We start from the raw sequence: 20,591 nt of genomic DNA on the forward strand, positions 1-20,591 counted from the left end.
GACATGTTAGATACATGTTTAGAAAATTCAGCCTTGAAAAGGAGTTTGATCTAGTGCTATTTCAAGACACTCTGAGCTTCTAGACGCTTCAAGCACAGCACAGAATCTACTACTATGAAGATCTCGGTTCCTGGCAAACAGAGAATGACATTAAGAGAAGGACATTCAAGACCTTCAGCAAAGCCATCACACTACTCTACCTACAACTGTTTCTCTTAAATATCTCCAACCTAGGTATTAAACAGTGACATTTGAAACAAATGTAGATGGGATAGGTAGAAACATAGACTTATCCTCTCTCTCTGCTTCTAGTCTTTCCCACTTGTGCAGCAATAACTCTTCTATGGAAAATAATAATAGTAATAATCAAACTACTAAACTTTTTCTAAAAATCTTACCAAAATAGGCTATTTTCTTTTTACTAATACTTTTCAGCACAGCTCTTTCTTGCCAAACTGAAAGAGACAGGTCTTCCCTTACAATTACTTTGTAAGCTTTTTTTTTTAAAACAGACACCACAGACAAAAATCTCAGTTCTTCAACAAACTACTCAGAAATGAAAGATTGTAAAATTGCAATCACTTTTCTTTTGGGTAACTACTTTGTGTCCTTTACTTGACCAGTTTCATCAACTGCAACTATTGAGTCATACAGATACTTACTTTCATCCAAAACCATTTTAAAAAGGACTGATTTTCATTGAGCTATCATAATGCAAGAGAAAACATATTTGGTTTTGAACATGTAGAAGAAGAAATCTGGAGAACTGAATCCAATGGTTTGTGTCTACTTTGCACATGTGGCTGATACCCTCTCAAAAGGAACAGAAGATGCTGTCTCAGTTAGAGCTTGAGGTGACAAACCTAACCGGATGCATGGACATGTAGAAGAGTGAAGTCTGCCAGGTCTTCATAGACTGTGTACAATAATGTTTGGGACTAGGGAGACTGCTTGGGCAGGCCTCCTGCAGGCCTGCAGGACATGTTTCCCCTCTCTGCAAGGCTAGAACATGCCAAAGGAAATAGGAGAGACAGATTTCACTCCTCTACTCTCTAAACTCGCTTATTATGTGACTCTAAGCAACAAAATTAACCTCTTCAACAGTTTACTCACATATATTGTGGGCATAATGCCAAAATGATGTTGTGAATATAATTAATTGCATAGCAAACATTTTGAGATCATCTGATATACAGTGCTATAAGAATGCAAATATATACAAATATGTATAAAAATTAACTACTGCAATTTTTTATCGAGATACTATTTATGTAACTACTTAAATATTTTTATTTTGAAAATCAGTAGGTAAATATTCAGAGGAAAAAATAACAACACCCCCTCATGTCCCTTAATTACAGTGGTAGTGCCAGGTGGGTGCTACTATAATTCCATTTGCTATCCATTTAGGAAGGTCAGATTTTAGTGAACTGGACCACACCAAGGTCAGGATTGGTAGCAGTACATTGATCATATAAAAGCTACTAAACACATGAAAGGAATTACAGTAGATCACACATCAAACATTTTGGCCCTGTGCTTCCTTCCTCTAGTCCTACAGGCAGGAAATGCTCTACATATCCTGTGAGGTGACCAGACATTTAAAAGCAGCCTCTTGTTCCAAAGGCTCTGGTACAGTAATTGCCTGCAAAGAAGCTGAAGAACTTCTGCAGTGCAGTTGTCTTCTAGAGTTGTATCTGGAACACAGTACGAACGATCCTATGGCGATAAGGTATGGTATGGTAAACTATAAAGTAATTTTAGTGTCTCAAAAAAAAGTGTAAAATGAAACAAAGCTGAAGTTTGCAGCTGTGCATTTAGATGTCATCTGTTTAATTACTTTTGTAATTTTATTGTTTAAATTCCTCAGCAAAAATAACAGCATGAGCAAGTCTGAACTTTTAAAGATCAGTTTTTCATTTTTATACTGTTTAATGTTTAGACAGTTTGAGGAATCTCATTATAGTTTTGAAGCATTCACCAAAATTCAGGGAGCACAGTATAAATATACAGTTGACAGACTGTATAAATGATAAGTATGCACAATTCCAAAGGAAGGTCTGTATGATATTTTTGGATGCCAAATGTTTCTAGAAAAAACAAGTGGAATAGACTTTCTCTAAATAAGAGTCAGTGAAGAGAGAGCTTGAAGAGTTTAAGTGGGTGGAGTGGAATTCTGGGGTGGGGTTAGCAAAAAAGTCAAAATACAATATAACCCAAAGACTTTTATGCTTTTGTTTCATGGTAGAAATAATTTTATCTCAAAACTTAATGCTGTTTGGCAGTAAAAGGATCTTTAATTTTGATTTTTCAAATATTTCATGTGTACTTGGTTTACCACATAACTAAGGTAAATAAACTTGTGATTTTCCCATTGCTTTCATCCTGTATTTTACTTTGTTTTAGTTGATTCACCTAGTTTAGTGGTACAATACCTCAGTCTTTTCAGATGTTCTATAAATTCACCTGGAAATACCGAGGTTAAGTTTCACTGAACAGAGTCTTCATATTTGATGCATGGAATTTCTTTAAACGGTGCGGTACAACCTGGCACAGTGGTACATGCTAGAAGACATACTGTCCACAGTGTGTTTGATAAGCTGACGTGGTACAGGATTTCTTTTCGCTGTTGTGTCAGTATATCAAACTCATACCTGGACATCAATCAAATTCCATACAAAGTAGTACAGAACACTAGAAATAAATAAATACCAGTTTTTCCTTTATATTAAACAATGTGTGCTAACACATTTTCAGCACATGCATATTGTAATAGATTATGTTTATAGCATAGACAACAAGAAACCACTCTAAAAGACGAATATTTAACTTTCCAGGTCAATTCACATTTAGCTTTGGCACTGATTAAATTAGTTTCTCAAGATGCAACTTGTATTTTCTTTTTGTTTTTGCAGAATCATTGTATTCATAATGGCAAGCTGGAACTATTTTTAAAATACTGTATATGATATTGTAAAATATGTCAATAACAAAGTCTTAAAAATTACCTCCTTTAATTCTTCTTTTCTGAAGTCCTTGCACTGCTTTTTCCATTTAAATATCCCTGGGAAACTGTCCTGGTAGAAAACTCATTCCATATTCATTATGAAATATATTACCTTTCATGTTAAAACCAGTATTTTGTCTTCCTTAAAACCCCATTAAACTATTGTTAATGGCATTTCCAAATTCAATATGAATCCATGCCTAACAAGATATATTGAAGAGTTGTTTACTTCTAAACACACTTTTGAAGAGGGGGAAAAAAAAAAGAAAGAAAAAAATGCAAATAAATGTCTTAATTTATTCTCAGTGATTCTTAGGACTGCAAAAGGCAGAAATTATTCATAATCATATCAAAGTAAGAGATATATTGAATAATGCATATTTCACATGTCCGCAGAGAATTAAAATTTATCTTGTGTGTACTGAAAGAAAAGATTATGATTTGACTAGAGAGGCAGTATAGTTTCAAGCTTCTTCTAATCAGGTTGTAGAAGAAACCAGAGCCATCTATACAAATCTGATCATCCCACATGAATCATTCCCTGCAAAACACAAAGAATGGCACCTTTCATACACATTATGAGCTGCATGGGAGTACTCGAATCTTTACTTTTTTTGTGTGTTTTAAGACTATAATGATACGATTAAGGCATGCTGCTTTTTAATTGAATATTCTCTTATATGACTTGAACTTACCTACAGTATGCCTTTGGATCTCATTAGAAAATTTGGAATTCAGCAGAAATGCAGGGATTCACTTTATTTAAAATAGTTTTAGACACAAAAACTACTGGAGGATAGTAAAACACTTAGGTTCAACCAGACCTCCCCCAGCTCACAGGTTATGAAACTGTAGCCAGTTAGCCACTGCTAGTCTCTTGAAACCAGACTGGTTCTTGCTTCTCCATTCTGAAATGCCATAAATACATATTGTATGATCCTAATATTTAGATTTATCTAGTTTTACTAGCATCAAAAGTAAGACTCTAGTTGCCTCAAGAATGTACCAAGACAGGCTGGATGGAAAGATGGCCCTTTAATCTTGAACATAGGGACAAGCTCAGACTGTTGAAATGATCCTTTTGCAGTGGAACATGGAAAATTAAGAGATGTCAAGACCACTTCAGAAAAAGAAGTACAAATCACCTAAACATTGCAAAAACCAAGTGACTGATTACACAATTGAGAAGCTTGTAAATTTCCTGCTGAAAACACAATTAGCCTACTTGAGAAATCCAGATTTGCCTGAATGTTGAATATTTTTCATGACAAAAAAGTATGTTTTACAGACATTCATTCTTTTCCCGCTTTCCTCCTAATTTAGGTTGCAAATCAACTGGTTTCTCAAGATATTGATGCATATGTGAATGTCAATTTTCTTTCACAATTGCCACAGTCTCCTCTTCAGACATGATGCATATCTGCATAATAATTGCATCTACTGTATTGTATTTTCAGGCAAGGAATTTGCTGTACTCCCACTCTTCCTAGTCCTTCCTCTTTTTTAAAGATATCATACCTCCCTACAATAATTTTTTCCTGAAAGCACATCTTGCATATTTGTACCTGTAAGTCTGAACTTTTCCCTTTGTGATTTAAATTCAATTTTACTTCTTTTCTTCAGCTATGTCCTATATAATGAATAAATCCTGAGTTCAGAGAGGTCAATGTAAAATCATCAGTGCCCACAAAATATCAAGGTTCTACCACTTTTAGTTTCCTGAGAGAATTACAGCTTTGGGTTCACATGCCTGTGGGCAGAAACTCTTGCTACACAGACAGAAACTAACCAACAGGCAAGACCTCAATTATAGAGAAAATTATTCTTCCACTTCTGTGTTTAGTACTTTCTAGAGGAAATTTAGTATCAACTACATGCTAAGAAGCATTTCCAGTTTGCTTAGTGTGAAGGCAGGCATGCTCATTTTAATTCTTAAAGGAATGAAGAGCTGAAAGGCAGTTGTTCAAACTGGTATTTCTCCTGTCTTCTTTTTATAAAATATTAGGACTTAAACAATCAAGTTGGCGTTATCAAAACACAGGACAAAACGCAATTTATCTGATAAGTTTTCTCCTTCCTTTGCTTAGAGAATTCTTCTTGAACATAAAGTACAGAGTGCCCTCAAACTCCCTTGTCTTGCGTAATTCCTCATTGGATTTTTATAGGTTTCTTGTCAACTGCTTGAGAACCAGATAAAGCATAGTCCCAAAACCTTCCAGCTTTCCTAAGATCTGTTACAGGGTTTTTTTCCTCTCAGGAAAAGCTTTTGAACATCCATCTCTTCCATTATGAAAGTAAAATATCCTCCTGAACAAACCACTTCCCCACCAGCATTTTCCAGTCTGTTCTGGCTTTGCAGGAGGGCTGAAGCGGAGGAAGGAAGTCCTCCACTACAGTATACTTTGATTGTGGAGATTATGATATACCTTTTGATGGTATTTCACCGGTTCTTTTAGGGACTTAAGGTAAAGCTTTTAGGTATGTTATTACTAGAGACCTCATCTCCTCTTTACTATATAGTTTCTATTCTTTCTCAAAGTATGACTAATGGAATCACATCTAAAATTCAAGCACATTCTCCTTGACTTACAACCATTAGAGAAAGTTTTCAAGAACTAACAACTTTGACAAAGGGTGTAAACTTCCACAGAGAAACATAGGAAGGCTTTCTAAAAGAAACAAGAGACTAAAGCTATTGAGAAGCATTTTGCACATCACTGAAAGGACTCATTTTTTTGCAAACATCTTTAATTAATTTAGTGAAACATCCAGAAGATGTGGAAGGATGCAGCAAAACTTCAAGCAAAATCTGCTTGAAAAGTCAGTTGCAAATGAAATTCTGATACATAGATTCTCGCCTTAAAATCTGTAGCAAAGCTGTGACTATAAGCCACACATTTTGAGTCCCGTTCTTATAGTCAATTTTAAACCCACTAATTCCTCCACGTTATTAAATACAGTTACTGCAACTTAAATTTACAAATAGTTATTTCATAACGAAGTGACTGTAGCTTTTTGTTTCTTCTATGATGAAAAATAAATTGGTAGCTTTTGTTTTAAAAAGACACTACTGCTAAATCTTAAACTGTGATACCAATATATTGAACTTTTTGAAAGTAAACTTTTACGTGCACAAAGACGCACCACTTTAAAAGGGTTATTTATGTAAAGGCTTTTTAACATATTTAGAGTATGCTTTAAAAGATGAAAAACAGAACAAATGAAACATTAGAAAATTGACCTCAAAACTCATCTTTAGGACAAAAGAATAAAATATATAAAAATCTTAGAGAACCAGAGAGAACAGGTAAAGGACATGATAAAAACAAGCAGAGCCCAAACTCAAGAGGATTTTCATTCATTATAAACTGCTGCTGAGGTAACTTCTGGCAGCAGGAGACAACATATTCTTAGAAACATACATCCTGCCATAGCAAGGCACAGAATACACCATTGCTTTTGTAAACGTTAAATATAAAGCCTTCACACTAAATGGGTTAAAGCCTACTATTTGGCATGTACACAAAGCTTGTTAGAGATGTTTTTTAATAGAGGTTTTAAGTAAGCTCCACTTACAGTGCAGTATCAAGGCAAGAGTCATCCTCATCTACTCAATATATCCCTGTGTATTCACAACATTGACCATGAAGACCACAGATTCCAATGTCAGGTAGTTCAACCAACTCCATGAGGCACCCAAAACATATAAATGTTGGTGGTTATGAAGAAAACTCAGAGTTTTACTTTCTGCCTGGAGCTAAAAAAAAAAATGCAAGGACACCACACAGATACAAACACACACACACAAACAAATACCCAGCTCACTACACCGCCCATTTGGGAAACAGCAAATTCTATCATCTGTAGTTAGATGAGTCCAGTTTAGTAAATATAGTTGCTTAATTTTTTTATGAGCTGCAATGTGTGAAGAATACAATATGTAGATTTTAAAAATTATTTTTAGAAAGCAACTTCTACAACACTTGCAGTTACATAACATATCAGGCATTTTTTTATTATGCCAAGAACATGGAAAAATCAACCATTGCAAGCTGTCTGAAGAATAAAGCACATGGAAAGAGAGTCTGAACCAACATGTACCAGAGAATTGCATACCTCTGAATTTTTCTTGACTATATATACACACATACAATCTTAAACCGGGAAACAGAAAAATTTCAGATTCACTTTGCAGCTGGATTTCCTAATCTGCAAGTTTCTTCCTGTTCCTTGAAAAACTGTCACATACAACGATTAAATAATACTATTCAACAGTTAAATAACTTTGGTTATCAGGAAGAGTTCAAATCTGTTCTCTTCCTATCCTGCAAGTATAGGATATATCTATGTATAGATACTCCTATGTCCTATTTGTATGACCTCCACATCTGTTTATTTTTATTGCTGAAGAACACACATTATCATGCCAGAAAAATGGAGTATCTGTGATTTATGCCAATCATTGACATTGAACTCAATGGAGATGCCTGATACTATCTCTGTATTTTATTACTCTCAACATGCACTTGTGTTAGCCATTAACATACCAGTGTTAGCCATTGCCTTCTCACAGAAAAAAACCCCTAACAACCAAAAGCATCAGAGGGCATGAAAAATGTTTTGAGGCTGAAGAATGCTACATTTATCTTTGTGTCCTACAACTAATAAACCCCATAAGAATATGAACCAGTCCTAAAAAAAAAAGTGATGGATTTATATCTTTAAGGAGAAAAAAAAAAAAGGAAGAATAGTTTCTGAAATGCAACAAAACCACTGTATATAACTCTTTAATCTGTTTTTTACTGCAGCATAATCAGGTTTAATAGCAATAATGTGAGATAAAGTAGTGTGCACAGGAAGAGCTTAAACATAAGAAACATTAAGCATGACTTTTGACTGTACTTAAGGTGGTTGAGTACTAAGCTATCTTGGAAAATCAGTAAGGGTGAGGAACCGTACTCACTTAAACAATACAATTTGAGTTGTTCAGGACAACAGTAACAAGGATTTAATTTGCTATGGGAGCTTTGAATAGTATCCCATAGAGAAATATGCTCAAATAACATGTAATCATTCTGTATATTTCTGATAATCCTTTTTGTTAAATAATTGAAAACCAAAGTAGGAATACTTAGAAACGTTAAATGGAAAAGAAAGACATTGGCAAATGGTTTTGCAAAAGAAAGAAATCTTCTATCCAAAAAGTAGTTTAAGAACTGTAGTATGAATTTGTCATAGATAAAATCCTGTGAGGGACATCAGAGAACCCACAAATATTTGTGGAATGAACCACAATCTGTATACAGAAGTTAACAAATGTCTCATTACAAATGGGGTATGGTTTTCCCAGTAACAGAAGCACACAAATTGCATTATATTTAACTTGAGATCCTGTTATCATTAAAAATACTACAAAGAAAAAAAGTCTGCTTTATACATTACTGGAAAATACTCTTCAACAAACAAAACATTTGCTGAAACCAAATCTGATGGAAATTATATTTACTCACAAACAGTTAAGAAGAAAACTGTACAGAATAGTAAGTTTTTAAAAACCTTCCTGAATTATTTTAGAATAAATTATTTATCACAGCCAAGACTTTTGGATGTTAATTTTCATTACATAAGACAGAAAAGTAACCTTGATATGTGGATTCAGTCATACATTTGAGGAATCAGCAAAGGAAACCCTGGGATGAAACTGTAAGGAGTTTGTGTAAAGTAACTGAACATTATTTAAGTAACTTGTAGAGGGAGACCACTCCAACTCTTAAAATGGCATTAATTCCTAAGGACCAACGAATTATTTTCTCCCACATTAACAGAAACCCAAACACCTCCCCTCGTTCCCCCCAGTATTTTAAAATAACAGGCAAAATATAAAGCTACTTGGTTAGAGAAAAAGAAAGATTAAAGGGAGGTAACTTGAAAGAGGAAAAGAAATGTAAAAACTTCAATAATGTTGCTTTATAACATAAAACATACAACACAACTCACATAAAAACTAACTCTAGCTTTCAGATTTCCTTTTATTTTCCAGTTTTACAGCTTATCTGAAAAATTTTTCATTGCATTAAAGTTGCTGAGTATGTAAACTGTGAAAGGTATCCTGGGATTTTTAAATGGTATTTAAGGTCTTTTTTTCTTTGTCTCTGCCTTTTTTTGTTTACCTTTTTAAACTGTTACAGTATGTTTAATAATGTTAATGCTGAATCTGAGAATTTTATTAAAATTCTTAGTTCATAGTGTCAGATTCTGTGCCGTGTTTCAAAAGCCCAAAGCATGCTGGCAGATTAAGCTGATTCAAGCCCAGGCTTCTGCAATACTACCCTTTTGCTAAGGCTAATCCTTGTGTGCCTATACAACAAATAGGCTCAGGGCAATGACCTGATTGAAAAAAATTGGCTGATGCCCCCAAAATCTTTTGAGCTCCTTCAGCTCCTTCAGGCAGCTCACTATACACAAGTACAACCAGCAACATCATGGAGCTGCAAAGATAAGTAGGTCTTCGAATAGCTCAAGTTTAGATTTGTAACCTAGGTGGGCACAAAATTCATTGCCCAAAGAAGACTGTGGCTAAAATAATGTTAAAGATCAACATTACATCCACCCCACTCTGGGCTACCCCAAGGAAGCCCAGGGCCACACTTTAGCCCCTTCACTGGGCATGGCTAGTCTGCACATCACTTGCTTCGGTGGGAGGGTGAGAGACTTCTCTACTCAAAGAGCTCTTCAAACATCTGACATGTATTCCCTCCACCATAGTAAATCAAGAATTAATTTGAGGAACAATTAACAGTTTGAAAAATATTTTCAAATGGGAGGAAAGGCCATTATTAGAGTTAAGGGAAGCAAATAGTTACACAACCTGATTTCAGTGAAGGAACTGTGCTTCACTGCTGGTTGAGGAGAAACAGAGATGTGAGATTTCTGAGGGGTTCATTTAAAATGTGCAAAAAGTTATGAAACAAAAAGGAGAAGAAATGACTCTTCCTAGGGAGAAGACGACAAGAACTGCAATAACCTTAAGGTCTCAATAAAAAAAAAAAACACCAACTATGCACAACAAGTATTTATCATCTAAAGATTAGGAAATATCACGGCAAGTAGTGCAAAATATTGAGCATTTCGGTATATAAAATGATAATAGAATATAACAAAAAGTTTAAAAGGATTAAAACTAATCAAAATTCAAACAATTTTTGTTTGATTTGTTTGATTTTATTTTGATTGGCTTCACTATAATAGGTTTCATCACAGCAGAACTGCTGGTTTTTGGAAAAAAGGAAATGGAAAAAAACTATGTTAAACAACACCTCAAACCAGTACAAACAAAGGAAATCCTAATCTCTCCTCCACTCAGTCACCATAAACATATTACAGATTTCAAAACTGAAGTTGTATGAACTTCACATATTAAGCTCCATGTATACCACACAGCAAATACTAATTAACTGTATTAAAACAGTATTTGAGACAGCAAGAAGTATCAGAAGACCAAGGAAACTCTGAGTTCAGGCTGCTGTGTGTCAAACTTAGCCTTGACTTTGCAGAACATACGGTAGTTAAGATCACCCACAGCTGAGAAACCTTTTTATAGAACAAAGTGTAGTGCACTGGCACAACAGAGAAAGCAATGCACTTGTGAATGTTTTACTTTACAACTGCTATTTACTTCTGACCTTAAGCTGTTAAATGATGGCATCTTGATTAAATAGTCAAAGAAATGGAGTACATGCTACAATTAATTATATAAAATATGGCACTGAACACTTTGTAGACTCCTTTTTTGAAGAGAGACTTCTCTCATGCCTGTCTCCCAAGTTCACAGGTAAACTGTCTGACCTGAGAATTTCACGACCTGAACCCAGAGGCCAGTTTAAAGGAAGTCTGAAAACCTATTCCCAATTTAGTTTTAAATCACACACAGGTGTTAGTGAGAATGAGCTATACCTGAATAATGAAACAATCATAACCACGCTGTAAGCTCATTTTTACCAGAGAAACTAAATGTGGTTGCCCTGAGCACTAAGACTGAGATCTTCACTCTACTGCAACTCCTTCACTGCTAAGCAAATGGACTAGAGTGAGGCAAACAGCCAAAACAAGGCTTGAACATGGAGCATGAGGTTATCATCATCATATTTGCCCGCTGAAGTGTTTGTGCAAGCCAGTCATAGCTAGTCAGGCATTGATCTGGAACTGGTACACAAGGCCAAGGGAGACCACTGCATTGCCCTGCACTGCTGAAGAATGGGCACCTCCACAAGGTGCCCAAGCTCAGAGTGGTTCTCACCATGCCTCACCACTGGAGTCCCTCCCAAACATGTGAGCAAGTTCCCATGATCTTCCAGGTCAAACTTGAAGGACTTTGAGAGATCTATGAAGACACTCTTTGAAATCTCTGCCTGCCTCTAGAGCAGGACTATTGGGCACGCATAAACACATCTCTGTCAATCCCCATGAAATTAATTTCATTCCTCCTCATGAAGGGCTGGGATGCTGCTAGGGTGAACAACACATTTGTGCAAATACCTCAGCCAAGTCAGAAGCAGTGTGCCCAACTGAAAGGAAGGAAAAACTTTGCAGATAGAATGCATATTAAGTTCTCAAAACAAAATTGAAAGTAAGAATAAATCATTGAGGAGGGATGTTACTTTTAATATTAAAATCTTTTTTTTTAATACATGCATTGTTTGAGAGTTACTAGGAGACTGCAAAAAATAACTTTAACAATTTTACAGATTTCACCTTTGCTCTGTTTGAATGAATTGGTTATTCCTTTGAATTCATTCTTTACTTGACAGGTTTTTTTTCCTGACATATTTAATAAGATTTCCAAAAGAGCTGCCCTGATTAACAACAAGTGGATGCTTAAATGACACAATAATGGCAGTGCTCTTTGACAGGAATGTTTCTATAAAGCATATTTCAATTTGCTTTCTATGAGGAACTGCACAAAGAAATTAAAAATTATTCTAAGAATCAGATAAAAAAATCAGTGCTAAGTGAATTGAGCACACAGTGATCAAACTGATGAATTAAAGAGAAAAATAAAGTTGTAGAAATGCTTTTCTTAGTATGAAATTTATTTTGACTATCACATTACAAGGAAATGTATTTTAAATATATGTATTTAGGCAAATTAGTTATGTATCACTGAAGATTCCAGTAAAACTCACATTTAAAGAAATTTCAATTAAAAAATAAGATTGATAGTTAAAGCTGAACATTTTAAAAGTTGAATTCCAAATATAAATTTAGCTTTGAATAGCTTTTGGTATTAGATAATTAACAAGCCTCATTTCTGAAACTAAACGGGCAGTTCCAGCTGTTATTTTACAATTAGTTTCCACTGAGGGTTTTAAATTAATAACTGCTGCAATAGCCTCAAACATGCCAATGTTAATTACGAGTGGTGTTTCCGTGTAATGCTATCCATATATATGAATATTTTACTGGGCGAAAGGTCTAAGCAGACTTTTTTATTTTTGCTTCTCTAGTAAAGATAGAAGAAGAGAGAAATGTAAAGCAGGAAAAGACTTTACTTCCAAGCCCTATTCCAGAGAAAGGTATAGAGTTCTTATGGAAGATAAAGACGACTTTCCTAAGTCCTAAAAAAAGCATGGGTTCATCTACAATAGCAAAGGACAATATTTAGAACTTGCTATTTAATATGAATATTTTGATTTAAACCCTAATTCAACAATTAATAAAGCTAAAGATTATTAAATTAAAAAAAAAAGATTGCCTATCCAGATTAAATGTCAAGAGAATCTTGTTAAAGACATATCTTGAGGAATAAAAACATCCTGGTCTGAAATCTGAAAAATTAGAAAATAAATTACAGGAACAAGTTTAAAATATTCACTTTTACAATTTTGTTGCCTTAACACAGCAAGAAAAGAACTGAAAATGGTGGTAGTGTAACCCTGTTTCACAACTTCTATGCAATAAAAGAAATACCCTCTCCTTGAAATACTATGATTTTTTTTTTTCTAAAAGTTATTTTCCTACATAACATTACCTCTGCATTTCTAAACATTTTGAAAGTAAAGAAAGACTGCAATAGAGATTTTATGATGCACTGTAACTTTTACTTTTTCTACTTCCCTATGGTACATATGCACATTTTAATAAGCTGCTCACACTTCCATCAAAAACTATGTATGCATACATTTTTTCACTGATTATCTTTGTTGCCTTTATTTGAAGACAAAATAAAGAAACTCAGGTCAGCATTAGCTAATTCGTTGTTTGCCTACCAAATAAGCTTCAGTGAAGTATTAAAAAAATAAAGTAAAACGGAAAGTAAGTTTTATTAGAACCTTTATAAAATAATCAACTCCTAAAAGGAAATTATTCATATTATACGTGCATTCTAGGAAACATTTAGTTATCTGAATACTAAACTTCTACGCAAAAAAGATGATTTTTTTTTTTTAACTGTTAATTGGTTTGAAAAGGAAAACCTTTTTGCTCATACTACAGTTACAGAAAATCCAGGCTTTTTGTAACTATAATTTAAAGGTATAGTTTTTTGAATATAAATATGTCCCAGAGCAATTTAACACTGAACAAAAAATATTTCTGAAGAGAAGATGCTTATAGATGTGGGTACTGTTGAAAAGTTTTGAAAAGCATTTGATTTTCCAAACCACATCTGAAAGAAAAAAACAGATTTCCACATAAACTGCTGGCTATGTATGTGCTTCTTGCATAAACTCCTTCCACCATTCTTTCCTTCCCCTCACTCCAGCACTATCAGCACAGACACACAAAATTGTTTATTACTCTTTTTTAAACTGAAGGATTTTTGTTAACCAATTACGGGCATTACATGATTATTACAAGCATGTTCTAGATAAAGTTCCTTGAAATAAAGATAAATAGCAGATATTTTGTAAGAAAAACAAAATTGTTTTGTTATTTGTAAATGTTTCAGAGTTAAAAAAGTGGAAAACAATAAATACAAAAATGAAAAACATAGTAGATTAGATACATTTATAATAAAAAAGACTTGTCTAGATGAAAAGTTTTAAGAAAAAATACAAAATAATTTACAGCTACCTTTTCATCATTAAACACTTTCCATGTAATTTTTTTTTTTGGGGGGTGGGGGGTGTTTAAAGTATTTCCATTTACATTCACAAATTGAAAACAGTCTAAGGACAGCTTTATGCTTTGATCTATGAAAGATCTACACATGAAAATGACCATGAACATTCAGACCTGGACTACTAAGCTTTGATGTATGACATGAATGAAATCCTTGGATCTCAAAAATGATGAATCCAGAACGTGGACAACAATTAGATTCTTCATTGGCCAAGCTGAGGAAAGCTTGTGATTCTGTTCATCTGAACTTCCAGAACTTGATAGTTTAGTAATATTTATTCCGGACTTTATAAGCAAGGCCTTTTCACAGTAGCCTCCAAACAGCCTGTATTCTCTGTGCTCTTTGTCAGCCATTTCATTTTTGTCTTAACAATATTTTATGTCAAAATTATTTTACTCTATCTGTTCATCGATACTCCCCTAAAATTCTATTAATTAACGTTTCACATCAGAGTTTGCTAAAAACAGCTATGTTGGGGATGATTGGCAATTTTCTATATAATCAAGCAGGCAATTTGCACAGTATTTGCCCTTATCCCAATACAGAAGTAGAACTAAATGTCGTCTTAATTTCAACTCTGTGCTGCTTCATATTTAAGCAGAGTCATGCATCTACTTCCTCTTATTTTTCAGTCAGAGAAACTGAATTGCTGGGTCTTGTGATGAAGTTCTCAGCCATTTTCCTATTGATACTGTCCAGTTCTGCTGATAGCTTAGCACAACTAGTGCTATTCATTGTTATAAACCCCCAACATACACACTTTTTTTTTTTTAATTCAGTCCTTTTTATGTCATGTTTCCACTGACTAGAAGTGCTCAAGGATTCCAACTATGCTCAGCTTAATTGCACTAAGCACTGTATAAACAGGAAAATATTGTTGTAATCTAAAAAGGTGACAAAATTATCTCACAGAATTTGAGATAATTGGGCAGAAAACTGGTTAAGATGACTACAGACACATTTGATTAGTTCCACTTCTTTAAAGCATTATAATTTATTCATGCTGATATTCTACATTAGCCACTTTTAATAAAAAGAGAAAGAACTAAGGAAATGACAAAGGGAAAACATATGAAGATACACAAAGAAGGAAATGTGGCTTTTCAAGCTACCCCAGGAGATGGTACTCTGTTTGCTGCAGCCATCTCCATACATGGAAAAGGATCTTCTGGCCTGGTGCCCTCAGAATTGCTTTATATCCATCAAAAGTCTGTTCTTTTGACAAGTGATTATCAAACAGATCTAAATAATCTGCTAGGTTTGTTGTCTGGAGAAAGACTTGAGCAACTTGATCTAAATTGCTTTGAGTAGGAGGCTGGACTAGATGAACTAGAGAAGTCCCTTCCAACTGAAATTATTCCATGATTCTATGCTTCCCTTGGATTTTTGTAACAGAATCAGCCACATAACTGCTTTTAGTACTCTCCACATAAAAACATATATTTAAGTTTTGAGAGAAGTGCTCACTGCTAATAAGAAATCTTAACTGATGTCCTCCAAAGCGAACAAAGCATTGCTACAAACACCACAACTGCTGAAAGTCTCTGTGTAGTTGGCATACAGTTAAGTTCTTAATTTACACTAACACTGTAGCAGAAGCGTACCTTTGTTGTTAGGTACCAAAGAATCCATAGATGAGAGAGTTTTATGAAGATCTTGAGGAAAAAAACTTCAGTTGGAATTTTTATCTTACTAGACATCAGAGAGCCAACCAAGAGCGAGCCCAGGACTGAGAAATGTAATTTCTGGCCTCCAAAGAGATGCTTATTTTTTTCTGTAGTTACAGCATTTATAAAATTTCCCTCCAATGTGATTTCTCTGATATCAAATAACTGGCTGACTTTCACTCCATCAGGGCATTAACATGATTTCCCTATCTCAGCACTCTTCCTCCCCAAAACTGCTGGACCTTTCTCCGTTTTGTCAAATGTATTTGACCACTCATTCAGCCACTTCAAAAGTTCTAACAGCATGATCACAAAAGCCAAGAAATGACCGCATCATCTTGTTTTTCTGCAGCCTGCTGAGTTGTATCCAAGCAGCAGCCCCCCCAGTCCCAAGTTTAATATGACCAGGTAGTTAAAACCCACAAAAATGTGGTGTTCTCCTTCACTGCTTAGCAGAAACTTCATTTACTCTGACTCCTCCACAGTTTTAATTAACTGCTCTTCCCTCTCTTTAGCCAGGCTAGGCAGCTGCCTCACTTGCATCCTTATCCAAAATCTTTATTCTGCTCCCCGTCCCAAGGCCTTCTGGTATCTACAAGAATTCTGCTCCACAGAACTGGCAGTTTCTTGATGGGAACATACAATTCTGGTCATATTTGTTGAAGATAAACACACCTTAGCTGGGGTTTAAGAATCAGAAATTCATACGAAATCATTGAAACAAACCAACCAACTCCTAGGATTTAGTAGGGGGAAAAAAAATTGAAAAGGAGAAATTGTCTCTTACTGTGACCAGCTAAAAATGTGTCACTGTACTTCTTTCAGGAGCCCTCTATTTACTGTTATGGTACATGCATCTTTGTTTATTATATGTATTAATAGCGTAAACTAAATTAGTCCATTTTCTACTGGAGGAAATAGTTATTTTTAGACTAATTTTTATATGGTATAACAAAACTGAAGTTACTATGTCAATACATCTCTTTCCAACTTCCAATAATCACCTAAAAAATATTTGTGCCCAAACTTTTGGGGCACATTATTTTTCGAACATTCCATTTTCAATTTAGTTCTCTCTCCAAGTTAAGCAAGTAAACTATTTTTCCTAAGACACAGCTGGAGTCACTTCAGCTTACAGGCCAGAAGTGGCCCAGTTTATTTAATATGACCTGCAGCCATTCCATATTTATCTTTCATGCACTGTCATTCTGTTAATGATATACAACCACATTCAGTTTTTCATGTATGAATTTATGGGATAAATTCAAATGATATTTGGAAATTCTATTCAGTCTTTAGTCATGAAAAAGTTTCTCAGCCTTTCCTAAAAGAACCATTTCTAAATGAGAAGCAAAAATTCTTCTTTCTCATGAAACACTACAAAAGTGACATTAATTGCATGTGGTTGCAGTTCAGACCTAAACAGAAGACTGTTTAAACCAAAGTGACACCACAAATTAAGTTTGTATCCCCACACCAGAAACAGTGTAAAGACAGTGGGTCAGATAATGATTTATTTTCTTTTATTCTATTAAAAGCAGCAGCAGCAAATTAGAGGAGAAGTGAGGTTGGAAAAAGAAGATGACATGTTGAGATTATTAGAATGCTGTAGCAGCTAATTATTCAGTAACCAACAGGCTGCTGTAATTTTTTTTTAGAGTCTCTTAAGCTGGATATTGTACTACTTATACCTCTGCTGATATTTACTAAGAAATCTTTCACCAAAATACATGAGTTACGCATTGTGTGGGTTTGCTCATTTTAATACTTGATTTTTAAGCATTCTGTGTTAGCTCCAGTTACACATTTTTGCTATCTAGTACCATCTACCGTGGGCAGGTTAAAAAGGGCAAATACTGTGTAAGTTAAGAAATCTCATATTTGGAGAAACAAATACTAACATCAGGCCTATGTGTTAAAAATATACCACTGTTTTTTTTTTTCCTTGAATACAGACTGTGTGTCCTGCCCTAACAATACAAAAACCTTTCTATTATCTTATTTTCCAAAGAAAAACTGACAAATGGTGAGATTAACTCCACTCACAACTCCACTTGTCTAACAGCAGTGACTGCCATGTAAGAAAATGAACAGCTATCTTCAACCATGCTTCTGTAACTACAGTATGTTCTGGATCAAAGAATATGTAATTAGAAAATGCATCTACTTTGACTTCAAAGTGGAATCTTAATATTTTAAATTAAAAAATATTAATTTATATCACTCAAAAGTGTTGAAGCTTGCTTAAACAGATCAAAACAGTAACCCTCTTCCCAAAACCAAAAGACCATCCACTACCACCTTCAATATCGTCTCATAAAACTCTGCAAAGTAACTTGACACTCTGCCCTGATGTATTTTAAAAACACTAAAGCTAGTATAATTGGATGATTAGAGGAACAAAGATAAGACTGAGTCATTTGACAGCTGCTGAGAAATTAGAAGAATGGTCACTGAAGCTGTTAGAGGAAATTACTGAAAATGGCAGACATTTCTCAGAAAAAGACACAGGAAGCATGATGATGTGAGACTGGTCACAAAGAAGCTAGTAACAGTCAGATAAGAGATGTCTGTGGCCCAGTGCTTATTTCTACCTTACCCATTTGGTGTCTTGATTTCTAAAGGAGGACTGGAGCATATCATAAACATATAAAAATATGAAACCCAAATATACACTGCACAAATCTAGTCTGGAACATTTATGTATATAAGACCCAGAGACCCATACTGCAAAAGGGCATCAGAACCTTTAAGCAACGGGTTTGAAAAGCACAGAATTTCTGCATTTCAGAGAAAGGCACAGATGTAAAGATATCAGACTCAAAAATGTAAACTGCCATAGCTTCATTGATTTTAGATGTACATCGCATCCCTCCTATTGCTTACTCACTGATTTGTAATGTGCATAGAAGGAACATTGCACAGTTCCCCTAGGTGACAGAAACAACCCTACGGAAGCTGGAACTTGCAGATTCCACTTTACGATAGGGGATTTTTCTGATAAATTTTTGGTTGCTGTGAGAAGAAGAGTAGAACCTACATTTGGTTCTGTAACTCTCAAAGCAGATATCAGATGGGAGTTTCCTCTGACAGAGAGGGCAGAAGCAGGAAGAGCCTGTACAAACGTTGGGAAGATCTCTTATCTGTGGGTACACTGAGAGTTGGATCAGGCCCTGCCAGCCAAAGCTTTTGCTGGTGCCAGGCTGTAAGATTTCTTCCATGAAAGCTCCATAACACAATAGATACAATGCTCATTTAAAAAAAAAAAAAAAGAAAGAAAAAAGGAAAAAAAGGATAAACTACTATAACTAAACATACAAGCAAAACCACTAATTTAAATATTTCCACATGGAAATATGAAGAAAAAGACTCCTTTACAACTTCTAAGCGATCAGAAGAGAAACTGGAGATATTTCATGGTCTCCTAAAAATCCTAGTCTTGACAAGAAGTAAAACTTGCTGTCATTTTCTAGGCAGTAAATGTTTTACTGCTGGGAAAAGATTTTGATGTTTGTAATTTCTATTGAGGAGCACTATGAAGCAGTTAAAAATATTGCCACATCTGAAAAACAGACCAACGGGAAGTCTAAGACACTTGTTCATCTGTATTTCTGTGACTTTTCTCACTTGGTATTATTTGCAACCATACTTTCATGTCTGGCAACAGTGCCAACTCTACTAAGGATCATATATTACTTTTATCATGTTGATTACATATGTTCACCAGTTTTGCTGCCTATATATGATTAGTGTGGTTTGCACATACTTAGTGACACAATCCAGAGCATGACATTTTCACAGAAAATGTGTTTACTGGGAAAGAACTCCTTAGAAGTTTGCGTTCCTTTCAGCTTTGATCTACATGACATCAAGAATCCTACAGTTTGAATATATGTTTACCATTTATATTACTAAGATCTATCTCCCTCACACTATATGGCTACTGAGCACTTGGTAGTCACAAAAAATTTCCTTTTCTCTTAGGTGAACTTAGTAGTAGCTAAATAAAAGAAAGCCTCTTAAAATGTTTTCATCTGTGAGCTTAAGCTTCGTAATGACTTGACATTTAAATTCTGTTATTCATCAGCACTTCACAGAAGAACTTGATTTGTCTAAATGGATTTGAAAGCCCACAAGTGAAGAAAATCAGAAAAACCTGGTTTTGAATATCAAAAGATTGTATGTGAAAAGTATTTTTACAGGCTGCACGTACCCGTTTTATTGATCAATTAACTTCTCCCAAAATGAATTTTTCTGAGACCATATATGAAAACCCAAACCCCTCCCCCAACACTTACTGATAAATGTCTTTCCTAAGCACAGCTCTACTAAGAGGATTGTCAGCCTGAGGAGCCATAGAGACAGATCCAATCTTGAGAACCAAAGTGTCTTCTTTAATTGCTGGATTAGCTGTAGTTAGAAGAAGAGAAAATATGCGTTTGATTAAAAGTCAAATGCACATAGCAGAAACACTGAAAAACTATTTCTTAAAAAAATCTAAATAAGAATGTCTGCTAAGGATTCAGTTCTGCTCAGGAGCAGCAACTAATGCAAAAAAAAAAGCCATAAAATCAATAGCACCGTTGTGATACATAAAAGACAAAACTATTGTCATTTAATTTTCCCACGAGTTTTATCACACAACTAAATGCTGGTCTGTGACTTCTCATTTCCTCTGATGCTTTTTTATTTCAATTTTGTTAATGCAAAATTATGTTGATCCCACTGACTTCTTTGTGATGTATCTGTTTCTCCAATAATTAATCTGCTGAAATATCAGCATGTAAAGCACTCTGAG

The 20,591-nt window shown here is 34.7% G+C and overlaps 1 protein-coding gene across 1 annotated transcript in view; it reads right to left on the reverse strand.

Annotated features, from left to right (window-relative positions):
- VPS13B (vacuolar protein sorting 13 homolog B) overlaps positions 1-20,591 on the reverse strand; it is a 484,683-nt gene that overhangs the window by 172,647 nt on the left and 291,445 nt on the right. Inside the window, exon 30 of the mRNA XM_050892705.1 lies at positions 20,092-20,203. Coding sequence (XP_050748662.1) covers positions 20,092-20,203 — 112 coding nt within the window. The remainder of the gene's footprint in view (positions 1-20,091; positions 20,204-20,591) is intronic.

This window comes from Gymnogyps californianus, chromosome 2 (assembly GCF_018139145.2).
Source record: "Gymnogyps californianus isolate 813 chromosome 2, ASM1813914v2, whole genome shotgun sequence".
Lineage (NCBI taxonomy): Eukaryota > Metazoa > Chordata > Aves > Accipitriformes > Cathartidae > Gymnogyps > Gymnogyps californianus.